At 45.1% G+C, this 15,406-nt stretch overlaps 1 protein-coding gene across 1 annotated transcript in view; it reads left to right on the top strand.

Annotated features, from left to right (window-relative positions):
- The first annotated feature begins 7,642 nt into the window (after window positions 1-7,642).
- Window positions 7,643-15,406, top strand: part of tat (tyrosine aminotransferase) — an 8,983-nt gene continuing 1,219 nt past the window's right edge. The window contains exons 1-11 of the mRNA XM_062547546.1: window positions 7,643-7,796; window positions 8,503-8,825; window positions 8,968-9,072; window positions 9,342-9,409; window positions 9,665-9,823; window positions 11,022-11,160; window positions 11,370-11,422; window positions 14,118-14,270; window positions 14,555-14,683; window positions 14,845-14,928; window positions 15,260-15,358. Coding sequence (XP_062403530.1) covers window positions 8,516-8,825; window positions 8,968-9,072; window positions 9,342-9,409; window positions 9,665-9,823; window positions 11,022-11,160; window positions 11,370-11,422; window positions 14,118-14,270; window positions 14,555-14,683; window positions 14,845-14,928; window positions 15,260-15,358 — 1,299 coding nt within the window. The 5' untranslated portion in view covers window positions 7,643-7,796; window positions 8,503-8,515. The remainder of the gene's footprint in view (window positions 7,797-8,502; window positions 8,826-8,967; window positions 9,073-9,341; window positions 9,410-9,664; window positions 9,824-11,021; window positions 11,161-11,369; window positions 11,423-14,117; window positions 14,271-14,554; window positions 14,684-14,844; window positions 14,929-15,259; window positions 15,359-15,406) is intronic.

The raw sequence follows: 15,406 nt of genomic DNA on the forward strand, positions 1-15,406 counted from the left end.
ATTTTTCTTTTTCTTTTTCTTATGTCTTACACAGTGATGGATTTTACTGGATGATTTTTTTCTTTCATACTATATATGTGGTTTCTGTTGGAATATTTCATTTCTTAGCCACAATCTCAAAAAAAAAAAAAAAGAATGAATACTGCATTCAATACAATTTAAAAAATCATTGTATATGATTTTGGATCAATTTTTTTGCAAGAAAGCAAATTGGCACTGATATGTAAGCTACTGACCAGTAATGCAGCACTGATTCACATTGAGAGCTGAATTTTGTATTTTGATGCCCCTTGTCTAATGACTGATTGGAAGCGCTTATGCACTTGTGTGCAAGTTGTGTTGTATGAGGGCAAAATTTGCTTTTGGTCCATATTTTAAATGTTTTGGAGGAGTTAGAGCCTTTTGCAGGCAAAATGAATCATTTTGACCATTGGTGCCACTGTTTAGGCCTTTGCGTTAAGAGTTTTGAAAAATGTTTTTTTGAGTCGACTACTGCGTCAAAGCTTTCTAATGAGGAGACACAGCACTCAAAGGATCCTCCATAGAAATGCATGGGGTTAGTTTGTAACGCTGTCGTATGGCTGTTGTCCACACATACAGTATCCCACCCCTTCCTGACTTATGCTTCGCCATTTCCTTGAACAGGAAAATAGCTGCCCAATAGCTGCCCAAAACACGTTGCAAGAATGGGGGGACTTAAAGAATTAGTGTTAATCAGCACTACAGTAATTTTCCGCATATAAGCCGCATTGTGTATTTATACACTTATATGCTAATAAGCCACAGGACAGTGTTTTATGCAAGTTAAAAGAAACAAAACCATAGTAACACCATATTATTCCACTGCTCGGTTGAATTCGTTCTATAAGGTGTGCATTAACTTATAGATATACGCACGGCTATGAAGTAGTTCCAATTTGTTGGCCGTATCACATCTAGTTTAAATGCACTGTCACGTTACATACAAGCTGTAAAATACAGACGTTCAGATCATAATAACGTTTAGCATATGACAGAGGTGTCATTTAGCTAGTAAAGTGGCTGTAGGCTAAGAAAAATAGCAATCTTTCAAAGTTAACGTTCATCAGAATCCTGGGATATGCCAGCTTGACAATGGGAGATTAGAACTAATGACTGGCTTTTGGCCATTAGAACTAGTAACCGCAGTTTGAGAAATTAGAAATGTGTCTGGGAAAAGTAGTTCTACAAAGAATACAGTTCTAGCGATTAAAACATTTAAATTAGCACCGGAAACGAACACAACGCAAGTGGCAACAGTGGAATAAGCGGGATAATGGACTTCACGCCGTGCGGTTATTCAAAGTTAATGCACTTTTCTAGACGGAACGTCCCTCCGCTTCGTGTCGGGCCGTATCATCGTCTAGAATGTGCATCAACTTTGAATAACCGCACGGCATGTCGTCCATTATCCCGTACTTAACTACCCCCCCCCCCCCCCTGTATTAACTTCATAGCTGAAGAAATTTTGCTAAATCAATGTATAAGTCGCGACTAATAGTCGGGAAATGACGGTATGTACAAAACCAATCAGCACTATGTATAAACCAATGATGTATGTTTTAGCATTGTATTGCTGCAGATCATAGGATACTTTAGACATGTTGAACCTTGAATTGTAATTGCTCTGCCTTGTTTACATCATGCAGTCTCGAAGACACATGGACCTGATGAGAAAGAATTCAGTGGAGTTCAGAGAATTTGCAGTGTCTCTTGCCAGAGACGAAGACAGCCGGAAAGCCTATATCAGAGTAAACTAAGATCCAGTGCACGCTGTGCATCTGTTGTTTCCCCTCCCTTTTAACTAGGTGAATGTTATTGGCGTCAAAAGGCTGTCCAGATGAATCTTGAACATCTGAAGTTATCTTTTGCTTTGTTTTATTTTATTTTAGTGTTTGAAGTGTACTTTTGTGCTTTAATCAATAAGGCAGCGCTAATTGTACATTTAATAATATATCAGTATTGCATGTTCATGTTAAACATTTGCAGCCAGGGTGGGTAATTTAAGTTAAATCCTGCAGGGGGCAGAAGCTTCATACTAATGCCAGAACTGAATACTGTATGGTTAATATCAGAACCATTGTAATGCTATATATCATTGTAGCTTGCACTGTCTAGTCTTTTGCTGTATTTTTGCAATAATGCAGTTCAGCTATAATGCCTCCAGAAAATGAAATGAATACGTAATTTGATTAAATCTTAAAGGGATATTCCGCCATTTTTGGAAATACGCTCATTTTCCACCTCCCCTCGAGCAAAACAATCGATATTTACCTTGTTCCCGTTCATCCAGCCATTCTGTGAGTCTGGCGATACAACTTTTAGCTTCAGCCTAGCATAGATCACTGAATCGGATTAGACCATTAGCTTCTCGCCTGCTAGCTTCATGTTTAAAAGTGACTAAGATTTCTGATAATTTTCCCATTTAAAACGTGTCTCCTCTCAAGTTAGAAAGTGCAATAAGACCAACTGAAAATGAAACCTGGCGTTTTTCTAGGCTGATTTGACATGGAACTACACTCTCATCTGGCGTAATAATCAAGGCAACTTGCAAACGTACCATAGGCGCAGTGATATCGTACGCAGCATCTGAAAATAGTCCCCATAGACATCAAGCAGTAGTAGTGCCAGTAGCTGCAAGTTGCCTTGATTATTACGCCAGATGAGAGTGTAGTTCCATGTCAAATCAGCCTAGAAAAACGGCAGGGTTCATTTTCAGTTGGTCTTATTGCACTTTCTAACTTGAGAGGACACACGTTTTAAATGGGAAAATTACCAGAAATATTAGTCACTTTTAAACATGAAGCTAGCAGGCGAGAAGCTAATGGTCTAATCCGATTCAATGATCTATGCTAGGCTGAAGCTAAAAGTTGTATCGCCAGACTCACAGAATGGCTGGATGAACGGGAACAAGGTAAATATCGATTGTTTTGCTCGAGGGAAGGTGGAAAATGAGCGTATTTCCACAAATGGCGGAATATCCCTTTAATGTTTAGCTCCGTCCTACATGTTGTTACTTTTAAATATATATTAAAGTAAAATGTTGTTGAATAGGAACTTATGGAGGAGCAGTATGGCGAACACTATGCCCAGAAACTGGAGGAGAGGCTGGACCATTATTTACGCCAGCTACAGTCTGCACTACCACAACCCACGTGCCTGGACCAGGTAATAGCACGCGTCTGTGTTTCTTTAAAACTGTAGGTACTGTATATATTACAGTATATCTGTGTCAATGTGTGTTTGCTTTGGTTGGGTCGATATGTTCATGTGTAACCTGCGTTGTGTGGAACCACCGCGGTCCAGCCCTGCACACGCCCGGACTCGAACCCGCGAGACAGCAGCACCTCGGATCGGGAGTCGAGCGCGCTAACAATCCAGCTTAAAGCCCAGGCTACTAGCTTTCATGTCAGCAGCGCTCTTGAAGCGTCGGGGAGTGAGGTTTACTAACGTTCCACAGCACATCTAACTAGCTGGCACCCGTTACACATGCCTGTATGTACAGTAGATGTGCGTGTGAGAGAGAGACCATTTCAGTAAAATAAAATTAGATAGTAATAATAGTGTATATTGACAGGTCCTGAAGAGACAGTGGCCCATGACAGAAGGGGAGGAATTGTTGTTGGACCTTCTGGCCTCCAGCTCAACTAGTCTTCCTGTGACTTTGAAGAGGCTTCTACAATGTGGTGTGTTTCAACAGTATTCATCACTAATCTTTCAGTTTTGCTTCGTATTGTGATGCTGTGTGACTGCTGTGATTAGGACACACTGTTGATGCTTACAGTATAATGTTTTCCCCAACATTTTTGTTAATATTCCCTCTTTCTTTGCTCTTCATTCACCCAGCCTCGATCAATTGCAGCAGCTCTCCAAACACTACCAGTCTAGCATGTAGCCAGTGCTCTGCACATGGAAACCTGAGCCCCATCATTTCCCCAATCACTTTCAGACATTCCCAATCCCAACAGAGCACAAAGCCACAACTGTGCTGCCACAACTGTTGCACTGGAGACAGACACAAGAACTTAACACAAAAGCAGCCGAGCTGCTCCCAAGAGCCTCAATCTGCCTCCGATTCCACCCCAGAGATTAGGCTTAGGGGGGAGACGGAGGAGAGGGAGGAGAGGGGGGCTGAGAACTTCGACAGCCCGCTCCTACTTGAGGAGCAGGACTCGAACGAACTGATCTGGGAACATGGCCGAAGAGGAGGTGGAGGAGAAAGAGCAGAAGGTCTGAGGGGAGATGGGAGAGAAGATGGAGGGATGGAGATGGAGAAGAAGATAGAGGGAGATAAGGGAGGAGAGGAGGAAGAGGAGGAGGAGGAAGAAGAGGGGGTGAAGAGGAGGGAGAGGGAAGATGTGGTTAGGATGGAGGAATGCGAAGAGAGAGTGGAGGATGTCCTGGTGTCAGGAGTCAGACAGATGTGCTCCACACATCACAAGTGGATGAAGAGCATCCTGCTGGAGTGCTCCCAAGAGCTGCTCACGCAACGAGCGCTCGTCTCCCTCACGCCCTCCCTCGAACCAGACGCCCCCATCCTCCTCAGCCAGCTCGGGGGGAGGGGGACTCCCGGCCTGGACCCCGTCCCACTCCCCTCCCTGGCCTCCTCCCCCAAGGAGGCGGCGTGGAGCGGAGGAGGAGGAGGAGGCGGCCGGCAGGGTGGAGCGAGCCCCGCGTGTGTGACAAGGATCTCCGCCGAGACACAGCGCTTGTTGATCCGCTCTCCGCTGCTCCAGCCTTCTGTGGTGCTCACGCGACTCCCCCCACAGCACGCGCGCGCGAGAGGGGTGGAGGAGACGGAGAACCAGTCTGAGGAGGAGGAGGAGGAGGAGGAGGAAGAGGAGGAGAGGAAGGAGGAGACGGGGAACCAGTCTGAGGAAGAGGAGGAGGAAGAGGAGGAGAGGGAGGAGGAGGAGGAGGATGGAGAGAGTGAGTCGTTTGATGTGAACTTTTTGTTTTCCGACTCCTCTGTGGAGAGTGAGTCGGACAATTCAGACTCAGACTATGTCCCGTAGTCCAATAGAAAAGAAGCAACATTTTCTAGGACTGTTGAAGGAAAAGTGAGTGTGTGTGTGTGCGTGAAGACATATTTGATCTGTACATTATGTTGTGTAAGCACAGATGCCTTTTTTATTTATCTAGGGATTTTATGGACACTCATGCATCTATTGGTTTACTGCAGTAAGTTATTAGTAATGTTACCTCATTCTCGCCACAAAGCCTACTGTATTGTTTGAAGAGCAGCAGGAGGAGGAGGATAAAGACAGCGTATTGATTGATGTGAACTCTTTATTTCTTTTAAGAGTGAGTCGGACAATACTCCAATCGGTATTCCGTTAGAAAAGAGGACCAATGTTCTCAGCGTCTTACGCACAAGTGTGTGCATGTGTGAATTGCATATGTGAATATTTATGTAAAGTAAGCAGAGATCTGCCCATATTTTATAATGGTATTTTACGGACACATGGGCATCCATTGGTTTGCTGCAGTAATTTATTGTCAATATTACCTCATATCAGTATATCACATACTGTGCTATGCGTGACTCAAAGTTGTTTTTGTTAACTCTGAACTACTGTTCACTCTGAACTCTGAAACTACTGTTTTTGGAGTTTGAGCACAATCCTCTCCCCTGCCCAGCTGTGAAATGTACAATATGTCTGTTTTTGTGGGTGAAGTCATTGTTCACCTGGCTCTTGTTACGCACACATCTCCAGTTCATGTCAGCCCACCCAGCCATACGGCAGCCCTGTTTTTATTGTCCAATCACTGTGCGTTGTTTCAGTGGGTACACCATACTTCACACACGCACACACCAGTATTTCATCACTCTCAGTCATGATTGGTTATGTGTTGGTGATGTGTTGATTTTAGAAGAAGAAAGGTGAGGGAGGGAGAGAGATGGGGGGCGGGTGGTATGGGGAAGTGTGTGTCTGCTGTGTGTGTGCATGTGTGGGGGTCATCACGCTTTCCCTGAGGCCATTGCACATAGTGTTGACACAACTGCTTCAGCACGGCACCCGTGGAGGTTATGCTGGGACAGTTAGTGGGCTTTAGGAGCCTGTGAGAGAGAAAGGTTTATATGCTCACAGTGAAAAGTGCAGACTGACATGCTACTGGGAGAGGCTAAAGAGCTCGGAGACCTGGTGTGGGATGAATGAATGTAATTATGAATGAATGTCTATGCCCTGTGGGGGCACAAGAGCGTTGCAGTAGTCATAAACTTTTTCTTTTTTTTTTCTTGAAACAATCTGAAGAGAATTAGTCCAAAAAGACGGAAGGAAATGTATAAGGTTGAAGGGACCAGAATTGCCATGTTCTTAGAGAAAAGTGTACCTGTGTGGTGGCCTGTTTTGTATATTTGGTGGTGGGGGATTTTTATTGCAGATTGTACATGTTTTGTTGAGGGCACTACCAAATAAAGCAAGCCACCAGGAGAAAAAAGGTTTGGTCAGTGGAAAAAGCAAAGGTTCAATGTTCAAGGCAAATGAGACCATTTCATGACAGTTTAAAAAGCAAAAAGTAAGCGTACACTTGTTTACAGAACTTGATGTTGTGTGTGCCAGGGCAAACGAGTTGCATCATGTCAGTAACAAAAAGTGAAAACATGGGATCTTTTTGTGTGTTGTGTGTCCACCTGAAAATAAAAAAAAAACCGCCATGACGATAACAGACTACAGCCTTTCGCTTGTTTGGCAGCACAGCTGCGCACAGCAAACGCCTGTTAGAAACGTGAGGGGATGGTGATATTATGTAAGCCTTTAAAGAAACTGAGCAAAACAGAATCCCCTCCCTTGGGTTTTGGCGGGGGTGATGAACCAGTACGAAAATGCTTCCTGATAACCCCTGAAGGTTTCTGATGTCTATTATCCTGTCAAATGTGTTTTATGGTGAGCTTGAGGGAGACACCAAGCCAGTGCGCTTATGTTCAAAGGGATGCACAATCAACTTTACGCTGACGCCAGAGAGCATATCACTGACGCGTATAGAAATTGATTTCTTGTAGCCTAACTTTGTCAATATTGGCAAAAGGTAAATAAACGCCACAATGTATGGCTTTGCTATAGTCAGTATGTAGGTTATATACATTTTCTGGAAATTGTTCTGAAGCATTGCTCTGTCGCGATGTCAAGTCACTCAATCCCTTGTTCACTATAACCCATGACGTTCCAGTAAGAAATCCAGTGTGAATTTATGAATGTATAAACCTTCTGTGATAGACGCTGCCACACTGTACTTTTCTTCAAAGAGGGAAAAGACAAGGAGCGTGTAACATGGTGCCAGAGTGCTACTTTATAAAGCTACAAACACAATTGTTGTGTTAGGGTATTGCTAAATGTAAATACGAAAATTCTGAGATTTTGGACAGAAAATAAGTAAATATATGTTGTTAGGGCCCAGACCGTCAGCGGCTGTTCAAACGCCGCGGTCATCATCGAGCGCACATCACCGTGCACACATGGTTCGCGCTTTTACGCACAAGGGCATAACATGTCCCGTGGGTCGAGGGACACCTCCCAGTGAGCGGAAAGAGTTCACTGATACTGTTCAAATCTAAACCTTCAAGTATTTTACATTTTAAGCAATGATGTAACGGGGGAGTGTGGGACAGCCCTCATCCTCCACCAATGAAAATATGGGCAGCACTCGACTCCCAGTTTTGGGGGGCTCGCTATAAAGCCGGTCTATGGAAAGGTTTTAATTTCATTCTGCAAATACATTGCATATAACAACAATACAGTCTACTGCTGCGTGAAAACTGTTCAGACGTTATAAAGGTATTTATCTGGCATCTTATCTCACGTCAATTAATGACAATAAATAGAATATTTGAATATCTTAAACTGAAACAGATTATTTTTTACATCTGGGATTACTTTGATGAGTTTTAATATTTTAGAAGACAATAGTAAAAAGAACGATTAATTATGCATTGAATTGAAATAGTCAGTGTCTGCTGTTAGAAGGGATGGAATAGATAACTGTTATGTGTCACTGTACAGTAGTTGTACAGTTGTCATTTTTCTACAGCATGTTTGCGGGCTGTCTTTGTTATTTGTCTGATTACGCATGTTTTGTATTAACAGATAATTGTTTGTGTGCAATCCTAGACTATGGCTTTGAGTAGCCTAACTAATTTTAGACCCTCGTATGCATATTTTTGCGCGTCTGTATTTTTGTCAATGAATGAGTAGAGTTGCGCATTGTACGTTACAACTCCTGGCGGCAGATTGCACACATGCAACCAATGCATCTCCAAATATTTGGACATCTTGAACTTTAAGAATGCTAGATTTTCTTAAATCGTTGCCTTTGTTTAATTAAGTTATTTTTTAAACATCTCAATAAATAATATTTTTCTTGTTAGATTGCAACTTCCTGTTATTTGTTTTTTTCTGAAGCATTATAGATTCGATTTATTTTTGACTCAACCTCTTTGACTCAACCTCATTCTTTTGTCCTTGGATTCATCTCTCATCCTAGGTGTTGCTTTACAATGGATCCCAAATCGTATGTAGTCCAAATGAATGGCAAAAATTTTCAGAGTAATGGAACCCATGGAAACGGCATCCTCACCAATGGGGTCCACGGTAACGGTGTTCATACTAATGGCATCAATGGCAAAGGTGTCCATCATGTCAGCTTGCGGAGCAGCATTAACCCTGCCAAGCTGAAAGGGCACATCAAGCGCTGGAACGTCCACTCCTCTGAGATGTCCAAGAACACGCTGAACCCCATCCGGGCCATCGTGGATGGGATGAAGCTCACACCAAACCCGGAGAAGCCCATGATCGCCCTCTCTATTGGTACAGCTCGCTTTGCGCCCTCACCTGACCCTTACCCTTCCAAAAGTGTTTTACCTGCAGTCCTAGAGTCTGCATGTCAAGCTTAGACCTGTCTCTGTTCTCTGTCGCTTATATCTGTATGTTTTTATTTGATCTTCTCCAGGGGATCCCACTGTGTTTGGGAACTTGCCCACAGACGAGAAGGTTCTGCAGGCCATGAAGGACGCCATTGACTCACAGAAGTATAATGGATACGCTCCATCAGTGGGTAAGGCTGATGAAATCAACATCACACACCAAACAGCCCATGTCTGTGCCTGTAGAATTGCTATGACAAAGATCAACTTAATTTCATCCACCACCCACCTACTGTAGTGTTGGAAGAGGACATTCTTAAATGTGACAAAAAAAGACAGACGAAAGACTTTGAAGTGAAAGCAGATGGAGAATCATCAAACAAGAAAAAGACATTGCGATATATTAGCCATTTTGTTGTTTGCCATTGTTTGGTTATTATCCCTCTCTTGACACTGACAGGTTACCAAAAGAGCAGAGAGGCTGTGGCTAACTTCTACAGCCGACCTGGGGCCCCACTGGAGGCCAAGGTAAGTTTATCAACTGTTTACTGTCCTATTTCTAAAATAATCCACACACACACACACACACACACACACACACACACACACACACACACACACACACACATTCAAACATACACACACACACTTGAGCGGCCCTTATTCATTTGTGCACCCTTGTTTATCTAACAGTACCATCAAGCTAGAACTTGCCAGATATACTTTTGCAAAGTACTTCCAACCTAACAGCGGTTTCCTCTCCTCCTCTCTAAACTCACGCAGGATGTGATTCTGACCAGCGGGTGTAGCCAGGCCATTGAGCTGGCCATCAGTGTGCTCTGTAACCCAGGAGACAACATTCTGGTTCCATGCCCTGGATTCTCCCTGTACAAGACACTGGCCATATCTCTCGGCATAAATGTCAAACTGTATGACCTGCTGGTGAGTGGCCTGATTATTGGTGTGTGTATGCATGTGTATGTGTGTGTGTGTGTGTGTGTGTGTGTGGGGGGGGGGGTGTGTGTGTGTGTGTGTGTCTGATATGGGGTGACCAGAAATCAATCGCAACCATGTGTAGGCAAAAAAGGAGGAAAACTAGGGCAATGTATGGCTGAGGCCATTATTGGCGTGGGGCCTATGAGAGGTGGAGGGGCTGGAGGTGTAGTCTGTCTCTTGGGGAGGCTATAGAGGGGTACTGTAAAGGGCTGCACAGTAGGTGGGTGGAGGAGAGCTCGGTGGGACATAACGCTGAAAAATTGGGGCACATCTGGCAAGGATCTAGCCTGGGGTATGGCCTGGGATATAGGTCAGTGTGATTCATCAAAGGGACAGTTACATGTATGTGCACACATGTGCTGCACTCACTCACTCATACAGTACATACGTATGTACATACATACATACATGCTGTGTGCGCACTCTCTCTCTCTCTCTCTCTGTCTCGCTCTATCTATCTATCTCTTTCTCTGAGACACACACATACACTCACACACTCACGCACAAACACACACCACACACAGACACACACACACACACACACACACACACACACACACACACACACACACACACACACAGAAACACTGCAGATAGCCACAGGTCATGGACCTCACCGTGACTAAGGGACGACACTCAGGTCAGGCCAGGGGTGACACTGTGCCTGCCATTGGTCATCCCTGTTATGTAACCATACCGGCATGGCCAGGAGCCACTTCGATCGGTTGAGTGCTAATTTAGCAAACAGTTTACATGCCAGAGATGAGAGGATTGGAGATCATGATGTTCTGCCAGACGTTTGTCCGTCTGCCTGTGTTTGTTTTGCCACGTGTGTGTGTGTGTGTGTGTGTGTGTGTGTGTGTGTGTGTGTGAAAGATTTTGATTGAAAACGTTTTTGGTTGTTATGATCACAACTCTCTAATCAAACTTTATCTTTGCTCTTAGGCAGGGATGTATCAATTGGTCCTACAGTATACACACATCTAGCACATTTATGTGTGTGTGTTGTGTGTGTGGATGTCCTTGTGTCTTCAAAGGGGTTTGTGTACTCAGGTACACACTTTTAACCTCTCCCCCCCCCCCCCCCTCTCTCTCTCTCTCTCTCTCTATCTCTATTTCTCTCTATTCCCCCCTTCCTGAGCAGCCTGAGAGATCATGGGAGGCAGATCTGCAGCAAATGGAGAGTCTGATTGACGACAAAACCAAATGCCTGATCGTCAACAATCCCTCCAACCCATGTGGATCTGTCTTCAGCAAGGAGCATCTGCAGAACATCCTATCAGGTAGGAGACAAAAGCTGTACTTGGTGATATCTATTCACAGGTTTCATTAGGTCCACTCAAGCACCATGCAGTTCGCATTCATAATCTAGGTGCTTGATTTTGTACACGTGGGCAAAGGAACCTGATGAAACCCATGAATACAAAAAAATGAGGATTTTGTCAGGAAAAAAAGCTAATGGATATTTGCTTCTTCTCTTCCTATGCTATAGTGGCTTCAAAGCACTGTATACCCATCCTGGCCGATGAGATTTATGGAGACATGGTGAGTTTGTGGTCATGTGATTAGGCAGGCACACATAAAGAGTGTGTCAATGCAGTCTGTGCACCCATACATCCATATGCACTGATTCAACCACAACGGTTAACGCAACACAACCAGTCAATGAATTGGGTGCAGGTCTCAGCCCCTGCCCTCAAGGTTACTGGCAAAACAATACTTTAGCTTGGTCGTATACTAACAGATATCATCCATTGATTAGCTTTTAGTCCAAGACCAGGAAAGTTGGCCATACAACAGTCAGCGACTGCCATCAGGGTACCTATATTGGTGGAAACCAAGGTGCTCAGTTGGTGCTTGGAGGTCCCGGGTTTGGGTCAGTGTAGGTGGAAGTGAAGGAGAAGGAGGAGGTGTTGGCCGGTTGGTGCTCACAGTTCCTGGGTTTGGGTTTGGGTTTGGGTTTAGGTTTGGGTTTGGGTTTGGGGTTTAGGTTTGGGTTTTGGTTTAGGTTTGGGTTTGGGTTTGGGTTTGGGTTTGGGTTTGGGTTTGGGTTTGGGGTTTAGGTTTGGGTTTGGGTCAGTGTAGGTGGAAGTGAAGGAGAAAGAGGAGATGTTGGCCAGTTGGTGCTCACAGGTCCTGGGTTTGGGTTTAGGTTTGGGTCAGTGTAGGTGTGGAGGTGGAGGTGAAGGTGCTGACCAGGCCTCCCTCGTGATACCAGCGTGGCACATTCCTCCCTGACAGAGGGAGAGAAGGTTTTTTCCCTGGCTCAGCTGTGCAGCGTGTGTCCGAGCACCGCAGGGATTAGGGGTAGAATGGGGGGCTGGCAGGGCCACTGGGGGATGGGGGTGGGAGATTGGGAGATGGGTCACCAGGGGCAAGGGACCAGAGGGGCAGAATGAAGGGGTGCTTTGGGGATGGGGACTGGTTGAGCTTGGGGATGGTACAGCACTGAGCTGGTAGGAACTTTGTGTGTGTGTGTGTGTGTGTGTGTGTGTGTGTGTATGTGGATAGGATGTGTAGTTGAGGAGTTCATGTAGAGTGACATCCTGGGCACATGCAATAACATTGTGATGGTACAGCACTGAGCTGGTAGGAACTTTGTGTGTGTGTGTGTGTGTGTGTGTGTGTGTGTGTGTGTGTGTTTGTATGTGTTTGTGTGTGTGTGTTGTTATGTAATTACATGTGTGTGTTCAGGGTGGATGATGTACATTTTTTAATGTATGTTGGCGGTGGTCGATGTAAACATGGGGCTGGTTGAGAAACAGATGATTTGATTGGTTGTTCCAAGTGGTGGGGCGGGGTGTTGAACTCTACAAAGTTTGATTGGTTGGGAGTAGTTGGCAGATTAGTTGTTTCTCTCATTCAGCATTTGACACGGAGAGGGCATTGAGGGCGTTGGGAAATTACCGTAATTGTGAGCGAGCGGTTCGTAGCAGCACACAGCTGTGCTGATGGGTGTTTAGGGACTGAATCCCTGATGGTGACTGTGCACTTTGTGTGGTGTAGATGTTTCTACCCTATCAGGGTCCAGAGGGCAGCTGGCCCCGTGTGAAGTGACCAAAGCAGCCCGGCGTGTGAAGTGACCAAAGCAGCCCGGCTAAAAGGGTCCAGATGCGGTCTAGTGGGGAGACAAATAAATCTCATGCCTACACACACACACACACACACACACACACACACACCCTTCCCCCTCCTCTCAGCACAACCCACAAATGTACACCACGGCCACATACCCCACAATGACTTTGCACTTTTTTGGCTGCATGTGTTTGCCATTAGTCCACAAGCAAGGGTTTAGCACGAGAGTGGGCGGGTAGAATAAAGAGGAGGGCCTCCGTGTGTAATGGCTGGGCATCTGTTGGAGGCTTGGTGGAGGCGCAACGTCTCCAGTCAATAATGGTTCGCCTCTTAGGGAGGTCAAGTTTCTGAGTGTGTGTGTGTGTGTGTGTGTGTGTGTGTGTGTGTGTGTGTGTGTGTGTGTGTGAGTGTGTGTGTGTGTGTGTGTGTGTGTGTGTGTGTGTGCGCGAGTGTGTGAGGCATGTGTATGTGTGTGTGTGTGTCTGTGTGTGTGTTTATGTGCGAGTGTGTGTATGTGTGTGTGTTAGTGAGTGGCGTGTAACTAAGCCCCCAGGACTCTACCTATGGGGCTCAGTAGGATCTGGCGAGTGGAAAAACCCCACAGCCCCTAAAGAGACTGTGCCAACAGATCCAAGGCTGCGAGATGCAGTTTTTTTGTGCCTCACTCATTTTTCAGCCGCACACTCAGCTGCAGTGTCAATCAGGCCCAAAGGGCCAATGGGAAGTGGGGTGGTTCCACATGTTTAGCATCGAGCCTTCTGAACTAACCAGAACCAGACGCACTGGCTGGCTCCAACAGAAAAAACAATGCATCGCAAGAAAAGAACCGTGATATCAGTTTGCACACAATCCACGATCATTTGCTCTTCAATCAGACAATGTTCTCAGAGCCGTTTAGCATCTAACTTAAACGTTTTTTAACTATTATTATTATTATTATCATTATTATTATTATTATTATTATTATTATTGTTGTTATTATTATTGTTATTATTATTATTATTATTACTATTATTATTATTATATGGATGTCGTTTATGTTTTTGTTGTTGTTAATAGTAAGCTAACATCATGTTGTTACACAACTATAATGTTGATAGACAGCGGGCATCTGATGTAATGCTGCCATAACATTGTGCGGGGGGCATGTCTGTGTGTGCAGGTGTTCCCAGGATGCTCTTTCCACTCGCTGGCACCGTTGAGCCGGGACGTGCCCATCCTGTCCTGCGGGGGGCTGGCCAAGCGCTGGCTGGTGCCCGGCTGGAGGATGGGTTGGATCCTCATCCACGACCGCGGAGACGTCTTCGGCACAGACGTGAGACGCGCACATTTGTGAACACACACAGACACACACACACACACACACACATGCACATGCACACACATACTGTACACTCAAAACACACACAGACACACACACACGCACACGCACAGGCACACACATATACTCAAAACACACACACAAACACATACACCTACATACACACACACACACACACACACACACACACACACACACACACACGCAGACACACTGTGAACAACTTGTTCCTAACACATTGTATTCCGTCCTCTGCCTTCGTTGACTCCCTCCGCCAGATCCGTGAGGGTCTTGTTAAACTGAGCCAGAGGATTCTGGGGGCCTGCACTGTGGTCCAGGGGGCACTAGAGAGCATTCTGGACAACACACCAAAGGAGTTTTACAACAGAACCATCAGCTTCATCAAGGTAAAACTAATATCCTCCTTCCTGTCACACCTAGACTTTGAAACCCCTGTTGTAATAGTCTATTTACTTATAAATGATGTCTTATTCCTTCATTATTCATGTAGTGTTATCTATATCTCGCTCAGTTTTTTACCTCATCTAATCCCAATCCTATTTATTAGTCAAACTCTGAGATCTGCTACTCTGCGCTGTCAACCGTCCCTGGACTGACTCCTGTCATGCCCGCTGGGGCCATGTACCTCATGGTAGGTCTGCTGTGTGTGTGTGTGTGTGTGTGTGTGTGTGTGTGTGTGTGTGTGTGTGTGTGTGTGAGCATGTGTGGATCTAGTTATTATTGATCAAATTGTATGTAGCATGTTACTGCAAAGATTATGCATTTGAAGCAAAAATGTATGATCTGATTCAGTTAGCAAGATAATTTGTGTGTGTGCGTGCGTGCGTGCGTGCGTGCGTGCGTGCGTGCGTGCGTGTGTGTGTGTGTGTGTGTGTGTGTGTGTGTGTGTGTGTGTGCGCATGAAGTGCAAGAAGTTAAAACCACCATAATAAGACAAATTCTTTCAACCTGTCTCTGTGTAGGTGGGGATTGATATGAAACACTTCCCAGACTTCCAGAACGACGTGGAGTTCACCGAGCGCCTGGTGACGGAGCAGTCTGTCTTCTGCCTGCCTGCCACGGTATGCATCGTCTCTTCTCCTTTCATACGCTCTTATTGACAAGGTTCA

The sequence above is a fragment of the Sardina pilchardus genome, chromosome 10 (genome assembly GCF_963854185.1).
Source record: "Sardina pilchardus chromosome 10, fSarPil1.1, whole genome shotgun sequence".
Lineage (NCBI taxonomy): Eukaryota > Metazoa > Chordata > Actinopteri > Clupeiformes > Clupeidae > Sardina > Sardina pilchardus.